General features: G+C 38.0%; 1 protein-coding gene across 1 annotated transcript in view; it reads right to left on the reverse strand.

Annotated features, from left to right (window-relative positions):
* Positions 1-6,567: 6,567 nt before the first annotated feature.
* The window catches only part of dysc (whirlin protein dyschronic), a 230,683-nt gene continuing 222,857 nt past the window's right edge, over positions 6,568-14,393 (reverse strand). Inside the window, exons 12-14 of the mRNA XM_090397058.1 lie at positions 14,190-14,321; positions 13,278-13,505; positions 6,568-7,234 (exon numbers count right to left, since the gene is read on the reverse strand). Of these exons, the coding sequence (XP_090253184.1) occupies positions 13,287-13,505; positions 14,190-14,321 (351 nt within the window). The 3' untranslated portion in view covers positions 6,568-7,234; positions 13,278-13,286. The remainder of the gene's footprint in view (positions 7,235-13,277; positions 13,506-14,189; positions 14,322-14,393) is intronic.

Genomic DNA, 14,393 nt, shown 5'->3' on the forward strand with positions numbered 1-14,393 from the left:
TTGCAATCCCTGAATATTTTAGCGCGTTTCAAAATCACTTTTGTAGTGGAATTGGATAAAGTAGGAAAATATCCATTTCACGAGTGATCCTTCCGTCTTCAAGTTAACCCCTCATTCTTACGGAGACCACAGAAGGAAGAAAAAAATTCTCAATTCCATTTTACTCATTAATAAATTTCCGAATTGTAAGTTCCATCGGCATTACTGCTCCCGTTCTGTGGCTTAGGAACTATTTCACGAGTGCTTTGTCTTCGGGATTTCATTCTCATACTCCGCAATGAAGGCACTACAGTGGTCAGCGACAAGATCGAATCGCATCGCTTGAACACTTTGCGCGAATCTTCTCGGTTATGGTTGGCGAGTGAAATGTATTGGTTTCGATTTTTGAAAAATAAAATGTCTTTGTTTAGAATTAATTTATTGCAATAAGCCCGATCACAAATTAACTCATTCCAGGATCGTGTTGAAACTGAACTACATGCCGTTCCTGGCAATCTACTTCGTGATGTGATATGTTCATTCAGGTGATAATATGTAGACGGGCACTGCCTGAAAAGATCCCATTAGCAATTTCATATTCTATATAATGAAGGCATCGGGAAAACTCAGATAATTAACTAAATGAATAACTAAAACACTGTTAGGATTCCATGAATCTCAAAACAATGCAATTTCAGACAATCCTTAATCTCTGTCTGTTGAGGGGAGATAGGACAGCAAGTGCTTAAATGTGTAGACCCAATAAATGGAACCAAACTCAATTCGATTTACACCTGAGCAAAAGAACGAAAATTTATAAATTTATTTAAGTTAAGGGATATTACATCCCATATTGTATCTTAGCCGAACAAGAAACTCAAAGAGTTTCATGCCGAATATAGAAACTATGTAAAGTTCGGCGATTCCAAGCGCAAGCAAATACCTGGATACTGCAGCAACTGACCCTAAAGGTAGTGCAAGCTGAGGCAACTCGTGTCAAAGGTGGAGCAAGCTCCGATCACTATTCTTGATATTTACCCATAATGTGAACGTAGCTCCTAGGAGCTGTATTATTGTTCGACATTATGAGAGAAGGTCACTACCCAGACCGGTTTCGACCAGTCTGGGTAGTGACCTCGAACAATAATACAGCTCCTAGGAGTTAAGTTCACATTATGGGTAAATATCAATAATAGTGATCAGAGCTTGCTCCACCTTTTACATGCGTTGCCTCAGCTTGCACTACCTTCAAGGGTCAGTTGCTGCTCTATCCAGGTATTTGCTTACGCTTGGAATCGCCGAACTTTACATAGTTTCTGTATTCGGCATGAAACTCTTTGAGTTTCTTATTCGGCTAAGAAACAATATGGGATATAATATCCCTTAACTTAAATATGTTCATGTCGCCGAATTGAAGCCTTTGGCTCTTCATTATAATTTATAAATTTATTTTCCTAAAAGAAAACAGTGGATATTTTTACAATCTTACACAACTGAATACTATTCATATAAATTACACAAATGTACAGGAGTTAATTTACATTGTTCCTAACGGAAATCGCAGTAAATTCTTAAATTTACAGGCATATACAAATTTATATAAATTTCAACCGCACCACAACTAACTTTGCAGAAAATAGACATATTTAGTTTCGTATTTGTCTGACGCTTTCATAAATTATTAACACTGCCACAGTTTCAACAATAATAAAATTTTGTAATAGTCTAACGAATAAATCTATGTTTACAACTGTCAGTGTTTTCGAGAAGTAATTATAACGCACTGCTGTTGGAACAGTTTTCCCAGAGCTCCTAGTTTACAATTCTGAAGAGTAGTGAGTGTGCTGCCATCTAGTGATATTTTACAGCACTCTCCATTGTATATGCAATAGTACAAAATAACCACTGGAAAACGTTGTTTGATACCGATATGCATTTTAACAACAAACAGGCAGTTTCTCTTGATAAGAAAGAGCTTATGCTACAAACACGTATACAAATCAATCACTTTGAACGACATTTCAGTCACGAAAAACAACAAATATCACTATGTACATATGGTAAGGCATATCACTGTATAAATGTCTGTGTTATCTAAAGTAGTCACAAAATACGTACAGCATTCATCTTTTTCTTACGCCGACAAGTAATTATAAAGCTGTTTTAAATAATAATTTAATTTTGAAACGAAGGCAAAATGGCCTCGCAGAATTCGTTGCTGGAAACGGCGTTGTGGTTAGTAAAAAGCGACATGAAATATATTTTTGCCTGTCACCGGAAACTGCTGCCCACCTGTTGTCGTCATTGCTCGTTTCCCGGACTACCGATCGTTTGCGTGAAATATTTTCCAACTTACGCGTTGTTTTTCTTTTATTTTTTAATTGTAGAAGCGTGATATATATATATATATATATATATATATATATATATATATATATATATATATATATATATATATATATATATATATATATATATATATATATATATATATAGCGTAATTTTGCTTTATTACATGTTGAGTGCATTCCCCTGACATATATATATATATTTTTTTTTTTTTTTAAATAGACATCCAAAATATTTGCTCTTCGTTTAATCAAAGTTCGGATATTATTTTGTTGTTATAATTGGATGAACTGCCCCCTCAGTCTCCAAAAGTTAGATAGGGCTAAAACGGCCTCGCCTACTCCCTGTAAGGAAATAAAAGACGTTAGCTGATTTGATTTTGATTTTAATGCTAGCGTAACTTTGCTTTACTACGTGTTGAGTGCATTCCCCTGACAAACTAATATTAAAAAGTCATCGATTTTCTTTTGGCTTCAAGATTGCAAAATAAGTGGAAAAAAAAAAAAATCTGCTCTACTATTTTATTTGTTTATTTTATTAGTATTATTTTTTAAGTCTTTCCTACTGCACTTTTAATTGACCCTGACCTTTTTTGTGCCTAGTATAAGCAGGCGGAAGAGGAAGATCGCGTAAACATTCAGCTGCATACACAAAAGCGCGCAAGGTACACTTTTCGGATAATAAAAATAAATAATTAAAAAAAAAATCGAGCCCCTTCTGAACTGGGTTTTCCTGAATATCTTTTAGGCTAGGCTTGTTACTTGAAAATGTCAAAGCAATAGCAAAATGCAAATGATACCAAGTCGATCGGTGTGTGTGTGTGTGTGTGTGTGTGTGTGTGTGTGTGTGTGTGTGTGTGTGTGTGTTAGAAGTTCTGTATATCAGATATATATAGTTCTGATTTCAAATTTCTAATTAAAGTGCAACCAGAAAAGATAGTATGTCTAAAGAATATGTCTTATTATCTAAAATATATGTAAAGATGTCTTATATTTAAGGGGAAATGGGGCGGGGGGGTGAGAATCAGGGTAGAATTTTTTAACGGGTTGTGTAATATTTATGCCAAAAGAAATCGACGAGTCTAGTAGATCTCATGTCAGAAATGAGGAGGCTGTACTTTCTTTTCTTTTTTTTTCTTTTTTTTTTCAGGGGTGGGGAAACCCTGACATTTTTTTAACGAGCAGGGAGAATATATCGATAAACTAAAGCATTTTTAATTGAATTTCTCGGATTACTTTGACGCGTTAATATATTTTAATTGAAATTGCTTACACAACATTAAAATAATTCGAAGAATGATTGCGTATTTACAGTCGGATTGTTGATTCGTCTTATGATTTCGAAATGAGGTTATTTGGTAATTAATGAAATTATAAAAATAAATAAATAAATAAAATTCGCCACAGAATGACATCAGAGATGACCCCCTTAATGCGAAATGCATACTTCCTTTTTATTTTAATTGAGAGACTTTCATGAAGTGAGGAAGGAAAGATCTGAAGCTCTTTGGGACAAAGGAAGCGTGAAATCTCCCCCCCCCCTGAACAAATTCGATACCATTTAAGTATTTAATGTTTAGAGGAAACCAAAGGAACGAGAAGGCATTCGCTAATTTCTTTAACGATGAAAAATTTGTACTTACGTTTAAGAAAAGCTCGCGCCATAATCGCATTTACGATGACACTCGCGTTAAGTGGAGTCCGATTTTCAATTCGGATATCGGCAGACAATTCGTGCTGTATTACATAGTAATTTAGCTAACTTCTGATATGTTACACAATAATGTTTTAACAAGTTGCTTTTTTAATATAAAATATTTCTTTAGCATTTCTTCGTTTTCCACCACCTTCTTTTCGTTTCTATTAAAATAGTTGACTTAAAATGTCTAATAAAACCGACATATTCGATATGCCAACAGTTTTCCTCATCTATTTCCTGCAGAAATACATCGCTAATCCCAAATGTATATTTTAAAATTTTACAAAACCTTTTTGTACTTCGATGCTATTAAAATATATTTCGTATTTCAAATGCTAAATCTCTATTATTTTGAAGAGTAAAATTGCTACAGCGATACAAATCATGGCTAGTGTTAAAAGCATCTTTATAAATAATTCTAGCTTCACTTCCACTCTGAAAAAATTAAAACAACAGTATAAAATTATACGTAAAATCTTATTTAAAGCGTGCAAAGCGTTTGCCTGAAGCGTGATAATTTACGGCACATTTAAAAAGTAGACGCTTCTGAAATATGCTCGGAGCTTTTTTACTCATGAAAATGACTGCTTCTTTTTTTTTTTTTTTTTTTTTTTTTCCTGCACGCAGCAATTTCTGTTAATCACGTACTTTTCACTATAGCGCCTTCTGGTGCAAAGTATGATCATTAATGGCTTACTTTATTTTCGCATTTCGTTTTTTTTCCCTCACTGTACGCTTTGATTAAATTGACTCCAAAATAATTTTAGAAGCATTAAGAAGGTGTTTTAACTTTTTGTACGAACATGGCTAAATTTTGATTATTAGATTCTGTGTGACTTTACTAAAAGAGAGAGAGAGAGAGATATTACTAAATAGTAGATCCAGGTTGCTACTGAATTCTGTTTTATCGTCTGCAGTATTTACGTTCTGGTAGGTACGTTAAAATGGGCATTTTAACTAATTTATTGCAGTTGTCATACTACCATTAATCACATGTGAGATAAAGCAATTTTATCAATACGTCATTTACAATGATTAAATATAGTAAATGAATTAAATTCAATTAATTAAACATGTTAATTAGATATAAATTAGTTTTATATCCATTAATAAATAAATTTTATATATAATAATCATTAATAAATATAAATTGGACTACAGGTTCAGTTTTTTCCCTGATCAGGTAGCAATTAAATATATTTTTTCAAACTTGAAGATAGGGAATGCCCTTCATATTTTAAGACGGCCTAAATAGATTTAATATACGGTATATATTATTTCGCCATTTTAAAATAATAATGTAATTTGTATATAACTACAATAACTTCATATCAAATATAAATGCATAATGACACTGTTAGCCATGGAGATCAACAGAGTAAAGTTATTTTTTCAAAAAAAAAAATCAATTAGTTACCAGATGGATATCAACGAATTTGTGTAGAGCTATGGAAAAAAAGGAGAAGTTAGGCATATTTGGTGGGCGCAAGGAAGAGTACAGGCAGTAAATGAGTTTAAGAGTGATACAATAAATTCGTCCGACCAATACTTGCCTACGCTATCGCTTTGATATGATTGAGCCGAAAAATGGCGTCTTTATGGGAAGACAGAGTGAGTGAGGCAGCCTTCGTCACTGATAAATGGAATGAAAGAGGAGGAAAAGAGGTTGGTTAGGTAGATTTGAAGCTGTATACACCATAGAAGACAATACATTCTGTTGTTTATGCTATACTGGACTAAATGAAGGAGGGAAGAGATCTTTGAGTAACAGTAGATAGGCAGTTGAAGTTCCATGGGCAGGTTTCACAAGTGGCGAAGCCTACCCTGCAATAGTGTAGGGAACATTGACCAGTAGAGATAAAGCTCTGGTGGTTCCTTCGTATAAGATCTTAGCAGACCATATTTGAGCTACAAGAAGCCTTTAGAAAGGGTGTAAAGGCGGAATAGAAAAACGATATCAGGACTGCAGAATGTCGACTGTGAGAATTGATTGAGAATGATATAGTTGTATACGGTAGATAGAAGGTTGATGGATGATATGATTGAAACATAAATTGAGAGATGTTTACAGTGAAATCTCAAATAGGAAAAAAAAGGAAGGGAGTGGAGAGAAAATGAGAAGGAGCCCTCCCCGTAAACTTCTCAATGGAATAAGAAGTAAGTGATCGGTGTGCGGATTGGTCCTGAGGGTAGTGCTTCAGGATATAAATGTGGTGACGCCTACAGTTAGCCTTTCGAGATTCTTGACATAAAGCAAGTCCTGAAATAATAATAATGATAATAATAGCTATTTTCTTGTCACACAGAATCTAAACTTTTAAATTAAAGCATAAATATTGAATAACATAAACGATTTTTATGAAACCTCTAAAGAATTTTTCTCACAATTATAATCACTGCTTAGCACAGCAAAGGTGAGTGCTGCACACCTTTCCATTATCTACTTAGGAATTCGTTAGCTTAATATCTTGCATTAAATATTCGATGAACGTTTTTCCTCAGCGAAACGAGATCATCACTTCAACGCATGAGTCCGATGAATCGTGTGGTAGAAGTTTTCTATGAAGCTAACAACTTTTATCTTTACAAATTGCTGATATCCAATGTTTGCAACTACAGAAAAATACTCTATAAACACTACGTCGTCAACGGCTATTAGCACTTTTTTCAGTATACAAACATGGGTACACTAAACAGAACTAAAAGACGGTACCGAAAGTAGGACCCACACTCATGCGGGCGTACAAAATGGTGAACAAAAACTCCTCTCGAAGGTGGCACAAAGAATCGTTGATCAGTTTATTGGTTTGGTTCTTACTCTCCCTTGCCGCTGAAGGCAGTTGATCACAGAGAAGCGGGGAACATCAAGACGGTTGTGCAGTTGTTCAATGCTCACTGACCGGCATTATTGCTCCGAGTGTTTGACCTCGTGTCATTATATATGTTCGAGAACATCGCGAAGAAAGCTCGACATTTGTGAACAGGCGGCACTGAACTGTCTGTCGATGGTGGAACGCATGGACACTCAAAGGACCAGTCGCGACTGTGGAGATGACGACGACAGGCATTTGAAACCACTCGTTGAAGTGGCAGATCCCTGCCAGGGTTGTCACGAGGAACTGCGCATTCATCATCCGTCCATTGATTCTTCCATCTGTTCCTAGGAAAGTGCTGGGGCTTACTAAAATGTTCTTCTTCAATGTGTTCCCTGTAAGAAAGAAAAACAAGAATTAGACTCGTTCACTAAACTCTCACCGTCGCATCGAACCAACAGCAACGACAGCCCACTTTTTATAATGCTAGAAACTTGCAAAGTTCAAGGTTGGCAAGAGAGAAAGTCTCGAGAAATCTTCAGTTGCATTGATTTTCTTTCCCTCTCTGAGTTTCTCTTGTCCTGTTTTCTGTGAGAGACAGATAATTTAATTAAATCAGCAGCTCGAACAAAGATTGCATTTATTTATTAGCTTGTGAGGCCATTGCAGAGTGGCGATGAATTTGACTGCTTCCTGATTGTGAAGATTTGAAGAACATTACTGAAGCATCGAAATGCCATCCGGCGATAAAGTGGATTTGGGTTTTGTAGAAGGCAAGAGGAGGCTCAAATGAGAGAATAAAAAACGCCCTCAAGTGAAACCCTGGTGTAAGTATGATTCGTAGAATCACATAACAATATTGCGATACCTTGAGAAATATTTTGATCCCGCAGTTTTGGTTAGACCCACCTAACCTTACAGGCCCCCTCTTCATGACGTGTGGTAATTAGGCCTCATAAAAAGTTCATTGTTCTACAGGGCAGGAGGATTTCGGGAGTGCTGTTTGGTAGGTTTACTTCTTGGTTGGGATTCAGAAAATAAAGTGCAATCTTCATTCCCTACCAATTTCCCGGATGGGTAGAATTCAGTTGATATCGTGTTGTGGCAAGAAAGAATTATCTCGTGGTAGATGAGTGTCCCATGACAGGCAGTTGTACAACCTGCCATTCTGTAGCATATTAGGAAATTCTTTTTACTTCTCTCAGTTTCCATAACGATTTCTATATGCAAGCAAGTGAAACAAGAAAAGGAAATCCTTTGATGTGTACCTTGAAGAGCTGGACACTATACTACTGGGGGAAATAGTGTGAAGAAGTAAGAGTAAGGCGCAGAGACAGATGAAATGAGGATAAGTCCGTTCAGTGAGATTGCAGCTGAACTGTAACAGATGTTAAACGGCATCTGCTCGTGTTTTTCACGTTGCTCAAAAGAAAGAAAGCGAGTGGTAATGGTGGCCATTTCGGTGGCCATAAAAATCCCTATAGGAAGGGCATAATGCAGAAACATAACGTCTATGAAAAGCGACTGGAGAGAACTGTAAGGGAAGGTTATCAGGGTCCTGGAAGGTTTGGGACACAGAAGAGAAGGCAGGCCTTCATTCCATCCAGGATTGAAACGTTATGGTCCAAATGACTGAGATGAGAGCTAATAGCATATTTAGAAGAAGAACTGGTGACGAAAGCGTCGAGAGTGCTGGAAGGATTGTGACGGCGATGTGACATTCTGGTAGGTAGTTCATGTTAGGTCTTTATTAAAAGCAAATACTTCGGCATATCTTTCAGACTGATCGTTGCAAATGGAGAAGAGAAGCCAATTTATTTTCTAACTGTTTGAATAATCGCACTGTAGGAAATCAGGCTTCAGAGAAAAATCACCAGAGGTCAGGGTGGTGATCAGAATTTGGAGAGCGATGAATACAATAAATGCACCAAACATCATAAATGAGGGATTCTAGTTTTCGTTATTCTCTGACATGTCAGATCTGACGAAGGAATGTGTTTCGCTATTTTACGGAAGAAATCACGCAAAGTTGTTGAGATGAGCAATAGTTGTCGAGACTTCCTTGGAAGTTCTGTGAGAAGCAAAAGGCCCAATTGAAATGCATGGAAATGACTACCAGGAAATCTTTTGTACCATTAACGAGTGGAATAAGGTCACAAATGTTGGTGAAGTGAATGGACGTACGTTTTACCACGACTATTTTTAGTGTTTATTTTAGTTATGTTGTGTTTCTGATTTTTGTACGAGATTTTGTTTTCTGTGATCTGCAGTGTTGTGGTATTTTTTTAATGTTGTCTTGCGTAGTTACTAATTTCAGAAATTTAATTACAAAATGCTGGAATGCAGTGTATGGCAGAAATACCCACGAACACTTTTCCTAGAGGAAGTATACAGCGCACGGTATCGACAGAATTCCCGATCCCTGCACTATAAAAGCCAACGCATGCGATGGGGAAGATCATTGCGAGAGATGCCAACGCAGTTACCCATCTCTGTTCAGTACAGTGAATGCCCATTGATTTACTCCGAGATAACTGCAGTGATCAGTGCATGATTAATTGCGATGCACTGAATAAAAAGGCTTGTTGTCCCCGCCACTCATCTTCCATTCGTGTTTTCATTCAATGCTGAATGAAAACACGAATTGTAATGAAATTTGCTTCACCCAAAGAGTTTACCTTTACTGACACTCATCCAACTTCCACATCGACACGAACTTCTCCCCCCCCCCCTTTGTCACTCGGAGTAACTACGAACCTCTTATTCCACAAACACACATATCTACTTGGTGGTGGTGCCTTCGATGCTTTGGTATACATCAAAATTCTATTAAGCAAGCACTAAAACAGGACTGTGCTAAGCCAGTGACGATGCAAGCGGAGGCCTTCTTGGGGATTGCCCGACATATTGCAATTAACCATCCATTACTAGTGCATCAGCAAAAGGATTCCATAGGAAGCTTCCTGGCGGTAACGCATCAAGAATCATCCCGATCAGTTAGTGAGTAATCCAGTTGTTACTTGCTCTACGCACGGAGTATAGCAGTGTGCAGGGATCGGGAATTCTGCATTTTGCAATTAACCGCTTAGGCGAAAAAATTGCACGACTTCTTTTTGGCATATAAAGGCGTGTGTTTCCAGAATATGAACGTACCCTATGTATCAGAATATAAGACGACGTTTGAGGTCAAGAAAACCAATTGCTGAAATCAGGGATCTCTTATGTTCTAGGCATAAAAATATGAACCTTTGAATTTAGCGATAGTAAACATCGTTAAGCGAACGTGTGTTCCTGCAGTGTTCTACGGAGCTTTTAGTATGTTAATATACTGCTGTAGAGTAATATATATTATTCTACGCGTACACTTCGTAGAGCAGACCTTGGAAAAGTGCCAAGAAGAGTCATTTCATGCTGAAGGGGAGAAAGAAACAACAGATGTACGAATTCGTCACCAACACGCGAAATCACGTGCTTTATACGTAAATTTCCTAACTGTTGTACAAGCAAAATAGTTACCACTTTAAGAACTAGAATTTTCATAAAAGAAAAGCTAATTTTCCGACGTACAATAATAAACACTTATCCCACGAAACGCATTGATTACCCTAATATCGGAATGGATTCTCCTTCTTTTGACATGCGCAGAAATATCGAAAGGTCTCGCATCTATGGACGTACATTACTATAGTGTATGAATATATTTTGTATAGCAATAATTGTATTTAATAAATATATCCAGTAGGGCAAGCATGTGTCTTTTTTTTTTCATTTAAATCAGGGGTCTTCAACGCATAGTCCGCGGACCACAGGTGGCCCGCGGAGCTCTTTGCCGTAGCCCACCGGTTAAGTAGTTATTTTTGAAAAAATAACTCAAAACGCGATTAAATAAAAAATAATGTCAATGAAGCCCGCGGGCCACTAAGCTATACTGCGGTATTTGGAATTGTAAGATGCTTTCCCGATTCACAAGGAACGCTGTGCATTTGATGCTTTAAATAAAATCCTATAAAAATAAATATTAAATAGACGTGCTTCTTCAGCCATCTACCAGCGCCAAGCCGTACTTAAGTACTAGTACGAACGTCGCAGGTAGATGGCTGAAGCAGTAGTTCGTTCGAGTGCGCTGTCTAGTGCCTTCCAGATACATCTCGAAGGTTCTCGATACTTCGTTATTTTCATATAAATACAAGAGAATCTCATCCACAGTCAGTCAGTCAGTCGTGAACAGTGTGATATTCGCGTATAAGCGCACGCAGGTTCGTCGCGTCAGCCACAGCCTACTGTCGTTTTATATTGCCAGACTTTTTTTTCATTAGTGTGAGACATATTCAGTGGATAATAACCGTTACACCATTTTGGATCATTTTTTAGGTTCGCCATGGCGTCTACAAGTAAAAAGCGTAAACAAGTGATTCTTGTCGTTTTTTCATGAAAAGTGGACCAATTTGTACTTTTTTTTGTGCCGATCGACGATAAGTCAGTGTGTTTAATTTGTCGTGAGTCAGTATCAAAAGAATACAATAAAAAAACGACACTGTGAGACAAATCATGCGTCCAATTTCGATCACCTTCAAGGGCGGCTTCGTGTGGACAAAGTGAACCTTCTCCAAATTGATTTAAAATGTCAGCAGGGTGCGTTTAAAAGGCAGAGAGAAGAGAGAGAAGCGTGCGTCAAAGTAAGTTATGTAATAGCTGAAAAAATTGCAAAAAATCAAAAGCCTTCTTGGACGGCGAGTTTGTGAAAGAGTGTCTCATCGCTGCTGGAGATATTCTGTGCCCAAATAATAAGGAAGCGTTTAAAAAACAGAGTTTGTCTGGGGTAACTGTAGCACGACGTGTCGAAGAACTTGCCAATGACATTGAAGGAGCTTTAAAAAACGGTCTTCGGATTTACGTCATATTCACTTGGTTTAGATGAGAGCACAGATGTGAAGGATACAGAACAACTGGCTATCTTTGTTCCGTGGCATTGATCAACAATTCACTGTGAGAGAAGAACTGCTAGCGCTCGTACCTATGAAGGATACTACGAAAGGCACTGATATTCTTGAAGCCGCCAAAAAAAACGTTCCAGAGTTTCGACCTCAGCTTAACCAACCTCGAGGGCGTGGTAAATGATGGTTCCCTGCTATGGTGGGAAAGAAAGAAGGGTTTGTTGCGCTGCTAAGGAAATACTGAGGATGCATTCCTTTATCTTCGCCGGCATGCTTTGAAGATGTGCACTTTGTTAGGAAGCACATACTTATGTGAGCAGTTCTTCTCCAGAATGAAGCATGTGAAGTCTAAGACAAGAACTCAGACTACGGACCAACATCTCGAGAATATTCTGCGCATAGCGACTTCCAACATTGATGTCAACATCGACAAGCTGGTCAAGGAAAAAATTGCCAAGTTGCCCATTGACATTGTAAAAAATGAATGTTTTCTTCATTAAATTATCTTTTTCAAATATTGATTGTATTTACATATCATGAACCCGACTCCTACCGACGCTCTTAAAGCTGAGTTTGTTTATTTTTATAGGGTTTTATGTAAAGTATCAAATGCAGAGCGTTCCTTGTGAATCTGGAAAGCATCTTACAATTCTGAATACCGCAGTATAGCTTAGTGGCCCGCGGGATTCATTGATATTTTTAATGCGGCCCGCACTGTCTGAAAGGTTGAAGACCCCCGATTTAAATCTTAATGAAACCTTACTGGTGGTCACGTGAATTACAATATATGAAACCAAAGATTCGTATTAAGAAAGCGAACAATTTTAACGATAATCTTATACGGGAAGACACGTTCATAAATTACAGAAGATCCTATCCTGAGAGGATTAATTGCAGTGCACACGTCGTATTAAAGTAAAAGTAATGTGTAAGCAGCTGTCAGCGGGAAGTGTAAAATCTGCTGTGGTGTCTTCTTATACGGAGAGTGCAGCACAAAATAAACATTTCGAAAACAGATTTCTTTTAAGCTTGGTCACCTTGTACACCAACATATACGGTAATGTTTTCTTTATTTTGTATTATGTATTTACCAATCACTTTCTCAGTTACAAACTAGCAGAAAGGGTTGGCTGCAACCAATGGAGACGCATTCCTTTTCATTCTGTTTTGTTCTTCGAGAAAGGTTTACGTTATAAGTTTCCGATTTTCACTGTGCCTTGCTGGATGCAGTTTTACGCGAACAAAAAAATATAAATTATTATTGAATTATATAAAAATATGAAATTATACATAAACATAATAGAAAAATTAATGGCAGAAAATTACTACCTTCGTTACATGAAATTAGAAATAATGAGAGGCGCTTCAGTGCACATAACACTTCGGATCCCTCTCATGCACGTGAGAAGGATTTAAGTGTTCACATCGAAGAACTTCCCTGACAACAAATGCAGCATGAATGAAATAAAATATACTCTCGACTACGGCATCGACGTTTACTCACCGGGGATGGCTATTCCGCCACCATGAAAGACGACCTTCTGATATCCAGTTCGGTTCTTGCCTTCTCCGTCAGCAGGAATTCCACGCTCTCTTTATCCGAGTTGTAAAAGGAATCGGCAATCACTTGCGCCACCTCGTGGTGCTTTTTCTTGTACATCTTCATTCCGTCCACCTCCAGGATTATGTGACCCACTTTCAGGCCTCCGGCTTCGAATGCTGCTCCGGCGGGCTACAAAATGCGAAGAGACAGCAATTAATGTTGCCATGGAAACAGCAAAGAAAAGAAAATGAAGTTTTAGAGGATGCGCATGTGCGGTGGATTTGCGAGTAATAATCCCAAGTCCACGTGGAAGCACCGAGCTTCGTGATGGCGACAAGCACTCCTTTAAACGTGAAAGCATCAAAATCTCGCGGAGGGATTGAAGTGGGACAATTGCCTTAAATATGCACACCCAAGTGGGTTTCCCTGTGATCGTACACGCGGGAATTTCGCGATAAATTTGCGCACATGCTTGTGCGTGTGTGGTCAATTGAGACATGCGTGCAATTCGTATACTGTTTCAAGCTGCTTAAATAAAAAGTACATCGGGAGGAGTGTCTGTTTTCGTTGTCTTCTTTACCCATTTTCTCTGAGATTTTTCGACATCGAAACTTTCTAATCTCTTAACTGCAATTGGAAAAAATTCGGGATTGTGCGGGGGGGTGGCGGTTGCGGTTAAACAAACACCACTTTCTACTTCTGTATGCTAGCGCGAGGTCCATTGCGGTAGGATGTGCAACAGAAACGTCGCACCGAGAAATAAAAGGTCAGATTTGAATAAAACGTGCAAGGAAGAAGTTTTGAATATTAGCGGTGTTCGTGTGGAGCCGCACGCTTAGTACAGAGTAAAGGAATAGAGCGAAAGGTACTCACATGGATGCTGATTATCCTGGGAAGAGGCTGAGAGGTGTTCACGCCACCCTCGATGGCAATGCCTAGCAAGGGACGGGTCTTCTTTATTATCACTCTGAGGTTGCCATTGTCTTCAAGGATGGCCCTGTGACCCTGCAAGGAAAGAGAGCTCAAAGAATTTCTCCTTTTATAAGAGATCAGTTGGTGTCATTAAGTCTCATGCGC

This window comes from Typopeltis vanoorti, chromosome 8 (assembly GCF_054136105.1).
Source record: "Typopeltis vanoorti isolate ZY-2024b chromosome 8, IOZ_Tvanoo_1.0, whole genome shotgun sequence".
In the NCBI taxonomy this organism is placed as follows: Eukaryota; Metazoa; Arthropoda; class Arachnida; order Uropygi; family Thelyphonidae; genus Typopeltis; species Typopeltis vanoorti.